The sequence below is a fragment of the Muntiacus reevesi genome, chromosome 19, assembly GCF_963930625.1.
Source record: "Muntiacus reevesi chromosome 19, mMunRee1.1, whole genome shotgun sequence".
In the NCBI taxonomy this organism is placed as follows: Eukaryota; Metazoa; Chordata; class Mammalia; order Artiodactyla; family Cervidae; genus Muntiacus; species Muntiacus reevesi.
Genome location: NC_089267.1, coordinates 46,162,191 through 46,177,134, shown reverse-complemented (window position 1 = coordinate 46,177,134; position 14,944 = coordinate 46,162,191). Strand labels below are relative to the sequence as shown.

The window sequence follows — 14,944 nt, the reverse complement described above, 5'->3', positions numbered from 1 at the left end:
ATAAATTTGTTTCTATGTCTATGAGTCTACTTCTGATTTGTAAATAAGCTCACCTGTATCCTATTTTTAGATTCCACATATAAGATATCATATGATATTTGTCTTTCTCTGTCTGATTTATTTCACTCAATATGATAATCTCTGGGTCCATCCATGTTGCTGTAAATGGCATTATATCATTCATTTTTATGGCAGAGTAATACCCACTATATACGCATAACACATCTTCTCTATCCATTCACTTGTCAGTGGGACACTTAGGTTGGTTCCATGTCTTGCCTATTGTAAACAGTGCAGCTACGAACACTGGGGTGCACATATATTTTCAAATTAGAGTTATCCAGATATCCAGATATATGCCCAGGAGTGGGATTGCGGGACCATCTGGTAAACCTATTTTTATTTATTTATTTTTGGTGGGGGAGGGCACACCACATGGCTTGAGGGATCTAGTTCCCCAACCAGGGATCAAACTCGTGCCCCCTGAAGTATAAACACCTAACCACTGATCTGCCAGGGAATTCCCTATTTTTAGCTTTTTAAGGAACCTCCATACAGTACTCCATAGTGGCTACACCAATTTATATTTCCACCAACAAGGCAGGAGGGCTCCCTTTCCAGCATTTATTATTTGTCAGCTGGTTAATGATGGTCATTTTGACTGGTGTAAGGTGATACCTCCTTGTAGTTTTGATTTGGGAAATACAGCTTCTTTAAAAAATGGAAGAAGTCTAGAACCACTTAAGGGGAATCAGGTCAATCAAAGGTCAATGTTTACAAGGGAGAATTAAACCGGTGGTTGGTCATCTCAATATTCAGGAAAAATGTTCTACAAGGAATACCTTCTGTGTTTAATTAAATCTTTCTAAGAAATAGTATCCTGGCTCACTGCAGCCCTAAAGGAATTCACAGGAATGTCACTGAAAGCAATCCAAGTCAATACAAGCTTACTGTTCTAAGGACCTACTAGGTCCCAGGCATTGCTGGTAGGCTAGAAAAACAATGAAGAATGAAATTTCTCCACACTCTGAAGATACACAGTGCAAGTTATTTTATCAAGTTCCAAGACCCAATACAAAACAAGGAAGGATTTAAACATAGCATCAAGAGGGGGAATTTAGCTTTCTAATTCACTCAGTCAAATTTTCACAATTCTCAGGCATGTGTCATTATCTCATTACATGATTTTGAATAAGTCATTTTAACTCTCAACCACATGAAATAACCCCTGTATATAAAGCACCATAAGTCTCAAAAAGGAAAGTGAGAAATAAAAGTTACATCTGAAAATTATGAAATAAGATATAATCTTACCAATATTGGAACTATATTTTATGGTTCTGAGAAAAGTATTTTTCTAGGTCTTACATATTTTGCTTTGTAAGTAAAACTTATTTATCTATTATAATGATTGAATTTATAACCAAGAAACTCTAGTATTAGAGGAAGAAAGCAGCATACTGCCAGTTTTCTAACGTACTCTGAAATATGAAAAAAAAATTAACCTATTTGCACAGTCACATGCTCAAGAACAGAGATATTAAGCAGATTTTTAAAAATATGAATAATGCCATAAACTTATTACTATAAATGAATGTTAAACGCTGTGTATGTGAAACTAAATTCTTTGGGTGTTGTTCAGTGACTAAGTTGTGTCTGATTCTTTGCAATCCCGTGGATTGCAGCAGGCCAGGCTCCTCTGTCCCCCACGATTTCCTAGAGTCTGCTCAAATTCATGTCCATTGAGTCAGTGACGCTATCTAATCATCTCATCTTCTGCCATTCCCTTCTCCTCCTGCCTTCAACCTTTCCCAGCAACAGGGTCTTTTCCAATGAGTTAGTTCATCGCATCAGGTGGCCAAAGTATTGGAGCTTCAGCATCAGTTCTTTCAATGAATATTCAGGGTTGATTTCCTTTAGGATTGACTGGCTTGATCTCCTTGCAGTCCAAGGGACTCACAGGGGTCTTTTCCAACACCACAGTTAGAAAGCAGCGGTTCCTCAGCGCTCAATCTTTGTGGTCCAACTCTCATCCATACATGACTACCGGAAAAACCACAGCTTCGACTGTATGGACCTTTGTCGGCAAAGTGACGTCTCTGCTTTTGTGCTAACATCATTAATATTTTAAACAAATGTGACAGGTACAAAATACTATTGGACACATCTGTGATCATCAAAATAAGAAAGTTAAAATTATAAGAAGGAACTATATCTACCTTATTAATAGCTTTAAAAGGCCTCAGTCAGAATATACTGAAATCCCATAAGATTGAACATAATAAGCAACTTTTAAAATTAAGTTATTAAGCACAAATGCTTAAGTGTATTATTCTCTTTGATGAGTTCAGCTAACTGGTGACTGACAAGCAGAAATGAAATGAAAAAGCTTAACAGCAACTCTAATACAGAACTTTATTGAAGAACATGTAGAGCTTGTATCCTTTTAAAACGCTACTATGACAGACAAAGTCTTTTTAACTACTCAAAATAGTGTCATTTGACAGCATAAGCTAACTTAATTTTTATTTTATGATACACCCTATACTAAACATTTGCCACAACAGCCCCCAAAACAGAAATTGATTTATAACTATCAACTTAGCAGTTAGTACACTATTCTCACTCACTTCTAGCCTACCTTCTATTTCCTGGTTATAAGAACAGAGATAAAGTAGGGTGTGTGTGTATATATACATATACACACACACACATATATACATACATACATGAAGATTCAAAGAAAATAAGTATAAAAGATAGAAAACGCTGAATGGCAAAAGACTACTGCTCTCTGAAAGTGAAGTCACTCAGCCGCGTCTGACTCTTTGCAACCCCAGGGGCTGTAGCCCGCCAGGCTCCTCTGTCCATGGGATTCTCCAGGCAAGAATACTGGAGTGGGTGGCCATTCAGGATCTTCCCAACTCAAGGATCAAACCCACGTCTCCTGCATTACAGGCAAATTCTTTACCATCTGAGCCATCACACTGCTCTCTAAGACCATGATTTTGCGGAATAGAGAAAAGAATAGGACGTGACTGTCTAAGGTAACTTAATAAAGAATGGAACAATTTGGTAGTTTTAAGAGAATTTTGAAGGATCATTAATACAAAATTATATCAAAATACATAAAAGGATGAGAACAGAGATGAAGTAACAAGTCACGAGTAACAAGTAACATAAATGGATGAGAACAGAGATAAAGTAACAAGTCTTTTCTTCATGAGTATTTCCTTTCCCCACTCCGCAGAAAAAGAAATTAAGGAGAATCATTTTTAATGCAATTATACAAAAAACTCTATTTAAAAAAATCTTTAATATATGCTCATTGTCAGTACTTTCACCACACTCCTTAGAAGAAGTTAGTCTGTTTAAATGCCCCAAATTTTTGATGGTTATAATTATATTCTTCATTAGTAGCAACATTAATAACAACCTAGCATAGACTAAAAGAGTAAATGCCAACTGAGAAGAGTAGAAAATATTTCAGGGCAAACTGAAGGCTCAAAAAATTTTTAATAATTCAAATTTAATATGTGGTTTTAGGTTAAAAAGTGTGCTGCTTCTTAAAAGTTATCCTAGTAGAATAAAGTTTGTGTTATACAAAAATGACCATAATGAAACTGAAAAACGACATTCACTCATCACCTACAGCTTTCTTTAAAAATACATATGCTGAACATATTTTGAAGTTTTGTTAATAAGTTAGAACTAATGAAAGGTGGGATCAGTAAGAATCAACACTTTAAAGACTGAAAAAATGAACACCAAATTCTCAGAAATTACATTGCAAGACTGGATATTTAAATTCATTCATTTTCTTCTGGCAGATACCCACTTTAAACACTCAGTTCTGCTTGCTTATTGCAATGTCTGGCTGAAGCATGGTTTAACAGGTGAGAGTCCTTTTAGAGCAAGGCTGTTTATAAGTACTCAATATACTTAAAGAACCAAAACACTTTTAGAAAGACAAAGTGGCTAAATTCCAACCTTCAAAGTTTCTAGAAATCTCAAAGTAACTCCAAGACAACTACCAGTAATCAAAGTGCAGGATTAAAAAACCCTTATGAAATTTTGGATTTAAGTCAAGGCTGGTTTTGTAATTTCCTTTCACTGCCACACTCATAAATGTAAGAAAAAAGTGGTATCACTTACTTAAACAAAGGGTAAATGTTGACTGCTCTGAAGAGGGGTATCTAATTTTTTATGCTCATGCACTTTGTAAAACTTCCAAACTATTTACAAGGCTGGCAAAGAAATTTGGGTAAAGGTAAGAAACAGTTTTCCTATCAATACTTACCACCTAAAACCTGAGTCTATCATCAGTTGTCTCATAGTAAGTCAAGTTTTTTTGTTTTTTTAATAATTTTAGCTTCCTTGACAACTTTAATTCTTCTGGGGGTCTTCAGATATATGTAATACGTGACTATATAAATGTTCAACTTGCTGCCTGTGATAACTGTACTACAGGTTAAGTAGGAGACTTTGTATATTGAAGATTTTATATCTAAAATATTATGATGTGTGCAACTTCCTATTGTTTAGCAAAAATTTTAACTGTGTATGTGTGTGTGTCCATGTATGCATACACCTGCACATGTGTGTTTGTGTGACCTTGTGAGAAAGATAAAGGGTGGGTATGGAAACAAAATGTTAATGACTGGTGAATCTACATGAAGAGTGTATGAGTAGTTATTATACTATCCTTGCACCATTACTAAAGTCTGAAATTTTCAAAATAAAGAATGTGGTTATAAATTGTAACTCTATTTGACCCTAAGCATTATATGTAGTTGCTTTAATTCTTTTTTTGTCTATCCAAATCTTCCGCCATACTTAAACATAGATAGACTCTCTGACATAAAACCCTATTTAGGGCATTGATACTTGTTTCATAATCTGCCATATCTAAAATCTACTTAAGAGAATGTTATCAGTAAGTTATATAAGAACCAAAGAAAATTAAAAGTATAATTGTATTAAAAAATTGCTAAACAATGAGTTTTTCCTTTAAAGTAAAATTACCACTGATTACTTTCTTACCTTGAAGAGCCTGCAACTTATGATCATTTGAAGAATTAAGAAATCTGTCCACAATTGTAATTCTGTTCTGGAGGAGTTTCTCAATAAGTTCAAGTCCATCAGGTCCCAGCAGCTCAAACAGCTTATAAGAAGAGGAAAATCAAAACAGTTACCTCAAAATTAATGTTTTTAAGTTATTACCATCTATTCAACAGAGCAACGAAGTTAAACTAACACAGAAGAACCTAAAAAATATTTAGAAAAGAATTGTAAAAAAATGATAACTTAGAGAAAAAAAAAAAACTCCTCATATTGCTAAAGAGCTTTCAGCTTTATAAGGCTATCTGCAATTATATGGGATTTCCCAGGCAAGGTTATTGGAGTGGGTTTCCATTTCCTAATCTAGGGGATCTTCTCAACCCAAGGATCAACCAACCCCTCCCACCCCGGTCTCCTGCATCAAAGGTGGATCTTTACCACTGAGCCACCAGAGAAGCCCTATATAATAAAAGAGCATGATCCAATTGTTAAAATAATTATGATTCATATATAAAACCCTAAATCACAGGCCAAAAGTTTTTTTACAATTGGTTTCTCTTGGGATAACCAAGGCCATGAAGTTGAATCCAAACAGCAGAGTTGTGGTAAACCACAATTAGAAGATTCACAGATTCAACAACTAAGCTGTAGAAGAGAACTGAGAAAGACACAATTGGAAGGACCCTCTCGGGGTGAGAATAAATATCAACACTAACCTTTGGAATTATTCCTTCAAAGGGGTCACAAATTTATTGGATTAGTGCATGGAACAAGTTAAGGCCCAGGGCATTTTTGCAAACAACAGAATGGTCAGCTGGTAATGAGTAAAGATTACTGCTGAGTGGGGTCAGGGGAAGTGGGAAAAAGGGTTCGGCTAACACTATCTTTGTCCCAAAGTGACTTCAGGTAAACTCACAGATGTGTCTCCACAAGGAACACCACCAGAAACTCAACACTGTGGAGTGAGAAAGAAATGTCTGCACTGAAATAATCCAGCTGGTCACTAAACCAACACGCAAATAACAATAACAAGCCTTGTAGGTGGAACTAGAAGAATTGGACAACTTCCTAGAAAGACACAGACTACTAAAACTAACTCAAGACAATCTGAAGAAATCTAAAACAAGTGAAAACTGAATTAGTAATCAAAAACTACCCACAAAGAAAAATCCAGGTCCAGATAGTTTCAATGGTGAATTCTACAAAGCATTTAAAAAGTTAAAACCAATTCCTCACAAACACTTCCAAAAAACAGAAGAGCAGAGAATACTTCACAATTCATTTTATGAGGTCAGTACTACTCTGACCCCACAACCAGACAAATACATCAAAAGAAAACTATAGATGAGTATTTCTTAGCAATATGGACACAAAAGCCTTGGGGAAATACAAGCAACCCAGATCAAATCCAGCAATTTATGAAAAATTTATATACCATGAGAATGTGAGATTTATTTCAGGAATATCAGGTTAGTTCAACGTAAGAAAATCATTTATATATTACATCATAGCAACAGAATAAAAGGCAAAAATCACATGGTTAGCTCAACAGATGCAGAAAAACCATTTGATAAAATCCAACATCCTTTCATGATAAAAACAATGAATGAGCTAAGACTAGAAAGGAATTTTCATAACCTGATAAGGGGCATCTATAAAAATCCCACAGTTAACATCATACTTAATGGTGAAACACTGGATTACTTTCCCACTAAGAATGGAAACAAGAAAAAAGGGTGTGCATTTGTGACTCTACTGAACATTTGTACTGGAGGTTCAAGTCAGGGCAATTAGGCAAGAAAAAGAAGCAGAAAGCATCCAGATTGAAAATGAAAAGGTATAACTATTTCTATTTGTAGAAATAGGTGGAAAATAGAAAATACTAAATTTTATGTGGAAAATACTAAAGAACATACAAAAATAGTATTAGAACTAATAAATAAGTGAAGTTTTCAAAAAGCACACCAAGACCATTCAGTGAGGAAAGATCAGTCTTTTCAACAAATGATGGGACAACTGGCTAGCCCCATATGAAATAAATTGAAGTTGGACCCTTATACCACACACGAAAATTAAATTGAAATGAAACAGTGATCTACATTTAACATACAAACTTATGAACTCTTTATTGAAGTATATCTTAATGGGTTCAGATTTGGTAAGGGATTCTTATATGTGACACCAAAAGCATAAGTAACACAAGAAAACACAGACAATCTGGACTTCGTCAACATAAGAAACATCTGCTTCAAAGATACCATCAAGAAAGTGAATAAGACAACTCACAGGATGGGATAAAATATTTATCAATCATATATCTGTGAAAGTTCTCACTACTAATAAAAAGGTAACCAATGAGAAAATGAACCAAGGATCTGATTTATCCAAAGAAAATCGATAAACGACCAATAAGCACATGAAAAGATACTCATCATCATTAGTCACTAAAGAAATACAAAGAAGACCATTGGAAAGAAGAATTTTTTAATGGAAAATAATGTGTTGGGAAGGATGTAGAGAAAACTAGAATTCTCATACGTCATAGGAATACAAAGTTGTGTAACCATTGCGAGAAACAGTTTTCTGGTTCCTCAGTAAGTTAAACACAGAATTACAATATGACTCAGCATTTCCATCCCTAGGTATATGCCCAAAAGAATTTAAAACATATCCAAACAAAAACTTCCACACAAATAGCGCTACTAACATAGCCAAAAGGTAGAAATAACCCAAATGTCCATCAACTCATGCATGGATAAACAAAATGCAGTATACTCACACAACAGAAAATACTAAGGCATAAAAAGGAATGAAGTCATATACGATAAGGATGAACCTTCAAAACACTTTGCTAAGTGAAATAAGTTAGTCACAAAAGGTCACATATTATGATTCCATTAATATGATGTCTTATATAGGGAAATCTCTAGAGGCCGAAAGTAAGCTACCGGTTGTTCAGCGCTTAGGGGTTGGGGCAAGGGAGTGGGGTCAGGAGGAAGTACAGAAAAAAATAGCTAAAGGTTCCGGATTCCTTTTTGAAGTTTCATAAGTGCTTTAAAGGTGACCATGGTGATGGTTGTACTTACCTATGAATATACTAAAAATTACTGAATTATATACTTTGAGTGAAGTGTATGGTAAGTGTACTATTTATCAATAAAGCTATTTTTTAAAATTATGAACCAAAATGACTTGTAATACTAAAAGTAACCAATAAACTGCTTAGGGTTGGAAATATTAAAGATAAAGATTAAATATAAATTTCCTGATAAGCATTTTAAGTAGGTTTTGAATGGCTGTTAGACACAAGCCAGCCTCATGCTTAAGGTAAGGGTGATATTAAAAAACAAGAAATTCAGAAAACATAAATGTGACACATACCTACAGAGTTAATTTCCCCTGACACTCCAAACAAACTGTATCAGGAAATGCTCTCTACATACACCATGGAATGTCTTTATATCCTATCAACTTTCAAAGACTGTGTTAATTCTTAAATTGAGACCATTTTCCTATAAGGATATGATTTACTGGAGCAGTTACCCTGACATATATTCCCAGCTACTCAAGGTTATTTAATTTGAAATATAATGTTGACATATGAAAAATTAGATTCAGAAATTTTTAGTCCAACATAATTTTAGGAAACCACCAGTGTAACTGGAAGAATAACTTCTAGACAAAATATCTCAGGTACAAAATCACAGCACAAAGAACATGCTATTAATATTTCTTAAAAATAACACATCTGTGATCTAGCAAAAGAGACAAGAAAGCTGTTTTGCTCTGAATAGCAGGACTTCCCTAACCCACGATGAAGAATCCCCAGCAGAATTCTGAGATCAGCTGCCATCAGATTTAGAGCAATCCCAAATTCTGCTTTTCCTAACATTTGCCATTTTCATCTACACCAAGAGCAGGTGTAGTTCTCATTCAAGATTTGCACTACAAACTAATCTGGCGCAGAGACTAGCTGCTTATAAGGGTACAGCTGTCTGGATCACTGCAAATAAGTTCCAGAAGTTATCAAATTGAAAAAAAAAAAAAAAAGAGGGGGGTGGCAGGAAAAGTTAGCTATGGGTAGAGAAGAAGGCATCAACTACAGAGTTAAAAAAAAAAAAAAATACAGCTCTCAAACAAAAAAAAGACAAGTTTTAGTACTCTGGCTGTAAGTTAAGGATATGAGATTTATAGGAACAGACAGGTAGTATCCTATTCCTGGGAGATTCTGCTAAAGCCAACATTATCTATTAAATAATTTATCAACAGATAAAGGTGCTCAGAGGTTTCACTGTTATTATAATTCCTTTTTTATTGAATTAGATGAGCAAATTAAAGTACCTCCTCATTAGACTAAAATAATGGAAACAATAAGAAAAATTAACCAATAGACTACATTCCTGAAAAGCCAAAAAAAAAAAAATTTCAGAACATGTACAGACTAAATTTAAAGCAGCATTACTTCTTTGTTTCTTACACGTTTAACAGATGAATGTAGTTTGTGAATCTCTCAGGAAAGGCAGTCCCCACTTTCCACTGTATTCTGACTTACATCATTTTTATTCCAATAGGAACAAAGCTATAGTGGATGCTATATCCCCATCACAGTATCAAATAAATCACCAACATTGTATTATCATAAAAGCAAAATATAAAGTAATGAAAACCTTTAAATAATATACCATGGAAAATTATACTACAAATCTTAGGAAAACTGGTAAGAAAAAAAGCTATCATTGGGCTAAATAAGAACTATAAATCTGTTCAAGAGCTGGGGTATGCAGAGATATGCTGAGGGTTTGTGAAATCCCAGAATAAACATGATAAACATACTTGTATTATGGGCTTACTCAAAGATTTTCATGCAAAACATTATTTCCAAGAAAAAAGTTCTCGTCATGGTAATGTACTGTTTGAATCCTATTTCTCAGTTTAGTCAAAAAGTGTTAGACCAAGTATTTAATCACTAAAACAAGCTTTAAAGCCAATAAAACCCAGGTTTTTAAAAGGTTTGTCAGTTACATTCTGTTTCCATGTAGTCAATATTAAGGAATTCATTAAAAGTCAAAAATAAGTCTATCTGAAGTTCCAAAAAAAATCACTTTCAAAATAAAGACCAATCAGTCTTCCTTCTCCCAGTGAAGAAATGACTCATTGGAGAAGATTCTAATGCTGGGAAAGACTGAAGGCAGGAGGAGAAGGGGATAAGAGAGGATGAGATGCTTGGATGGATCACCGACTCGGTGGACATGAGTTTGAGCAACTTCTAGGAGTTAGTGAAGGACAGGGAAGCCTGGAGTGCTGCAGTCCACGGGGTTGCAAAGAGCTGGACAAGACTGAGTGACTGAACTGAACTGATTCTCCCTATCAAATAGTTAATGGGCATTCTGAAAAACAGCTAGTGATGCACATTAGGCATAATATATTCATGTGAAAGAGCTACAACAATACAGCTAAGTGGATTATGGAATTAACCACAATATGGAGACTGCCCTCTAAAGCTGTTCTTCAAAAATTGGCCATGGTGATAGACAGGTACACACAGCTATATTCACAGTGGATAACCTGGCTTCCCTGGTGGTCCAGTGCATTAAGAACCTGCCTTGCAATGCAAGGGACACGGGTTTGATCCCCGGTCCAAGAAGATCCCACTTGCGTCAGAGCAACTAAGTCCTGGCACCACAGCCATGGAGCCAAGGCTCTACAGCCTGGGAGCCGCAACGACTGATCCCACACTCGAGAGCCCGAGCTCCGCAACAAGAGAAGGCGCGGCCAGCTAAAGAAAGCCCTTGCAAAACAACAAAGCACCTCAGCCCCAAATTAAATACATCAATCAATCTCAGACAACAGACAACCAACAAGAACCTACGGCACAGCACACGGAACCTCTGCCCGATGTTCGCGAAAGCCTGGATGGGAGGGAGCTGGGGGAGAATGGATATATGTACAGATATGACTGAGTCCCTTTGCTGGCCACCAGAAAATATCACAGCACTGCTAACTGGCTATAGGCCAACACAAAATTTAAAAGTTTAATATAAAAAAAAAAAAGAGAATTAAAAAAAAAGATTGACCATGGCTTTGTTCTGTTCAAAACTTTATGATATATAAACTAGAAGACATATTAAATCAAATTTACTTCAAGTATTAATATGGTTCATGACAGAATGAAAATTTTGAAATTTTCTGAATAGTCTGATATAATCTGCCAGATCAAAGGAAAAGTAATAGAGGTAAATATAAAACCCCACAATTATAGAACCCACATGTAAGATCAACACTAAAAATTCAAATAGAAAAAGCTCCTGTGTACTTGTACAAGATGAAGAAATATTATCCCACAAATAAATTCCTAAGAAAAATCCAGAAAGGACAGTGTGTGTGTGTGTGTGTGTGTGTGTGTGTGTGTGTGTGTGTGTTACTTGCTCAGTAGTGTCCAACTCTTTGCAACCCCATGGACTGTTGCTGGGGAGGCTGGTTCTTTACCAACTCAATATGGATTTTAAAAAATGCAATGAAGGCTAGGGGAAAATTTACTGTAGTAATTGCAATATTGTATCTCAAAAACCCCATTTAGCATCTCAAAGGATACTACATTAATTGAATCATATTTAGAAGGCTGAGTTCAATTTTAATCTATATGTTTTTAAACACACAAAAAGAGTAGAACAAGAAAAAGAAAGTAAAAATAAGATATATCTATGCAAATGTTTTCAACTGCAGATCTCTTATCTATTATTATCCATTCTGTTCAAAGGATCCTCATTCATAGATTTGACAAAGACAATGAATACTATTCTGGGTCCATCTTCCTTGATCTTCCTCCATATATCATTCCTTATCCTTCTTGAAACACACTTTTCCTTCGATATCCTTGACACACCATTCTTTTGATATGTATCCTATCACTCTATTACATTCCTATCTTCTCTTCAGGTTCACTGTAACTATTACACATTGGAGCTCCTTAAGGTTTAATCCCAATCTTTCTCTTAATTCCACTCCTTGTTCTTTCCTTAACTGCTTGCATACAAGCTTTCAATTCCCATTACCACGCATATACTGAGAACTCATAAATTTACACATCCTTCCCAGATCTCTATGCTGAACTTCATGTATCTAATTGCCCAGTTGTCATCTCCCACGTGGAAGTCTTAAGACCTCCCACAATTCCACATATGCCCAAAACTCTCTCTCGGTTTTCCACATACTTCACTGTTTTCTACTTGTTTTTATTTCCATGAATGGCACCGCCATCCTTCCAGTTACACAAGTCAAAAGCTAAAATGCACTCTTACCTCCTCTTTACCCCATCACACCCAACTCTACTCCTGCCATTCAATCCACTCTCAAGTTCTCTCAGTTACTAAACAGATGTCAAGCCTTTCTCCTTGCCTGTCTGAAACTCCTCGTTATTGCCTGTACCACTCAAAGGGCTTCCTAAATGGTTTTTGCACATTTATCCAAATGACACAAGCACAGAACAATGACGATTTTATGAAATGTAGGTCTGATCAATCGTCACTGCCTTCCGTCCATTCCTCGACAACAAATTTTCAATTGCCTTCCACTGTTCTCAAGATAAAGTACTGAACTGAACTGAACATAGAACCAGAACCTCAAAACCTCACAAAGTGCTAAATGAAGAGTCAATAACACTGATACTGAGGCATATTCAATGACACTGCTCTGGCTAGAAAGAATTTTAATACCAATAATAAAGTTAAATGCTCTTCAAAACAGCATCCTTTTAAATTCTCCTGTCACATTAACCACATGTCAAGAGATGAGGCTAGTGATGAGGCTAGTGGCTACTGCATTAAAGAGCAAACAGAATACTTCAGTCATCGCAAAAAGACAGCACTGGGCTGGAAGATATATTGCTTCTATTATAAAACACTCTGCTGAGATCTAGATAGAATATTTTTATACAGCAAAATTTATCTGTCTAGTTGTATCACAATGACTACCAAATCTGATTTTCTTTAAAGCTCACAATTTTACATTAGAGTTTATTTACTTTTTGTGTTGTATATTCTTCAAGTTTTGGCAAATGTATGATGCCTACATGTACCCATCATTATAGTATCATAACAGAAGAGTTCACCGCCCTAAAGAGAACCTGAGCTCCACCAATTCATCCCTCTGTTCTTTGTCCCCAGACCCTGGTAACCACTTATCTTTTGACTGTCTCCAGGGTTTCGCCTTTTCCAGGATGTCACATAGCTGGAATCATACAGTGCACACCCTTTTCTGATTGACTTCTTTCACTTAGCAATAATCATTTAAGGTTCTTAAATTTTTTCATGGCTTGCAGGCTCATTTTCTTTAATTACTGAATACTATTCCATCATATGGATATACCATAGTTTACTATCTATTTCCCTACTGAAGGATATCTATTTGCTTTTGACAACTGTCTTTATTTTTTATTTCATTAAATTCTGTTTTTTACACAAAGTATCTCATCCATAAAAATATACAAGCAAGTCCTATTCAGAGAAAGGCTGAAAGAATATCACTAAATTGCACATTTTTCATTTTTGCCTTTTCCAAATTTTCTACAATAACAAACATATATTACTTAATCAGATGAAGTTTTATTTTTAGATAATACAAACCAGATTCTGGTTTAACAACTGCTTTTTAACTTTTTGTCCACTAAGGATACAAAACATTACCAACTTAAAAAAACAGGTTTTTACAAATTGTCATTATTTGGAATGAACACAAGAAATTATATAAACCAAAAAATCCCTTATCAGCTGTTGACAAATCAGCTGATAACTAATAGTACAAGGACCAAGGAATAAACTTTTTTCCTCTACCAAATCTTATTTTTCAAACGAAAAACCTTTTTTTTTTAAAAAATCAAGTACAATGTAACCACATAGGAATCAGGCTAACACAGCATTTTCTAAAAAATCTGACCACTGAAAAACTATTTCAGTACCTTTAACAATATTATAATTATCAGTTTGAATAGCAATAAATGTTTAGCAATTTAATCATTTGAGTTAATAAGTAAACCCATTATCCTGATATCTAACTGGAGAGGTATAAAGATGCAGAAAGTGTGGAAAGTACATTATATATTACGCATTAACAGAAGAGCCATCATGGCACTTTGAACTAAGCTAGCTAGAGAAAGGAGCAGCAGCTCGCAAACAGAAATTAAAAATTTGTTTGAGCGTTTAAATGGCTAGATTTACAAAATGGAGCAAGTGAATAAAGTATTACTCTCGAAGTAAGCTTATTTAATTGTGTACCAAAAGCAATTTAACATTTTCACAGAAAGCAATACCAGTAACTCCTCAAATTTACATTTAATGTTGGTATGAGACTTATTTATTATGCTTCATGGTAATACACAGGGAATAATGTTCAGCCTCTTTTCTTATTGGCAGATACAAGGAAAATCACAGCATTTATTAAGGGAACTTTCTATCAGGAGGATTTGTAAGACACTAAACTCTCTACACAGAAATTGAGTCCCCCGAAATATTATAGAACACATCACTTTTGCTGGGTATTAGTTAATATATAAAATGCATAAGCAATAAAGTTATGAGAACCAAGCACCCATACAAACAATACACAGGGTTAAAAGTACTAAAATAGGGCTTCCTTGGTGGCTCAGCGGTCAAGAATCCACCTGTCAATGCAAGAGATGCAGATTCGATCCCTGGTCCAGGAAGACCCCACATGCCTAGAAGCAGCTAAGCTCGTGCACCGCAGCTATTGAGCTTGTGCTCTAGAGCCCACATGCCACAACGACTGAAGCCACACGGCCCTAGAGCCTGTCCTCTGCAACAGGAGAAAGGCCCCACAGCAACGAAGACACAGCACAGCCAAATCAATCAATCAATCAATTCTTTCAAAA

At 35.4% G+C, this 14,944-nt stretch overlaps 1 protein-coding gene across 1 annotated transcript in view; it reads right to left on the bottom strand.

Moving 5' to 3' along the window:
- The window catches only part of ASCC3 (activating signal cointegrator 1 complex subunit 3), a 336,030-nt gene that overhangs the window by 268,569 nt on the left and 52,517 nt on the right, over window positions 1–14,944 (bottom strand). Inside the window, exon 5 of the mRNA XM_065911620.1 lies at window positions 5,044–5,164. Within this exon, the coding sequence (XP_065767692.1) occupies window positions 5,044–5,164 (121 nt within the window). The remainder of the gene's footprint in view (window positions 1–5,043; window positions 5,165–14,944) is intronic.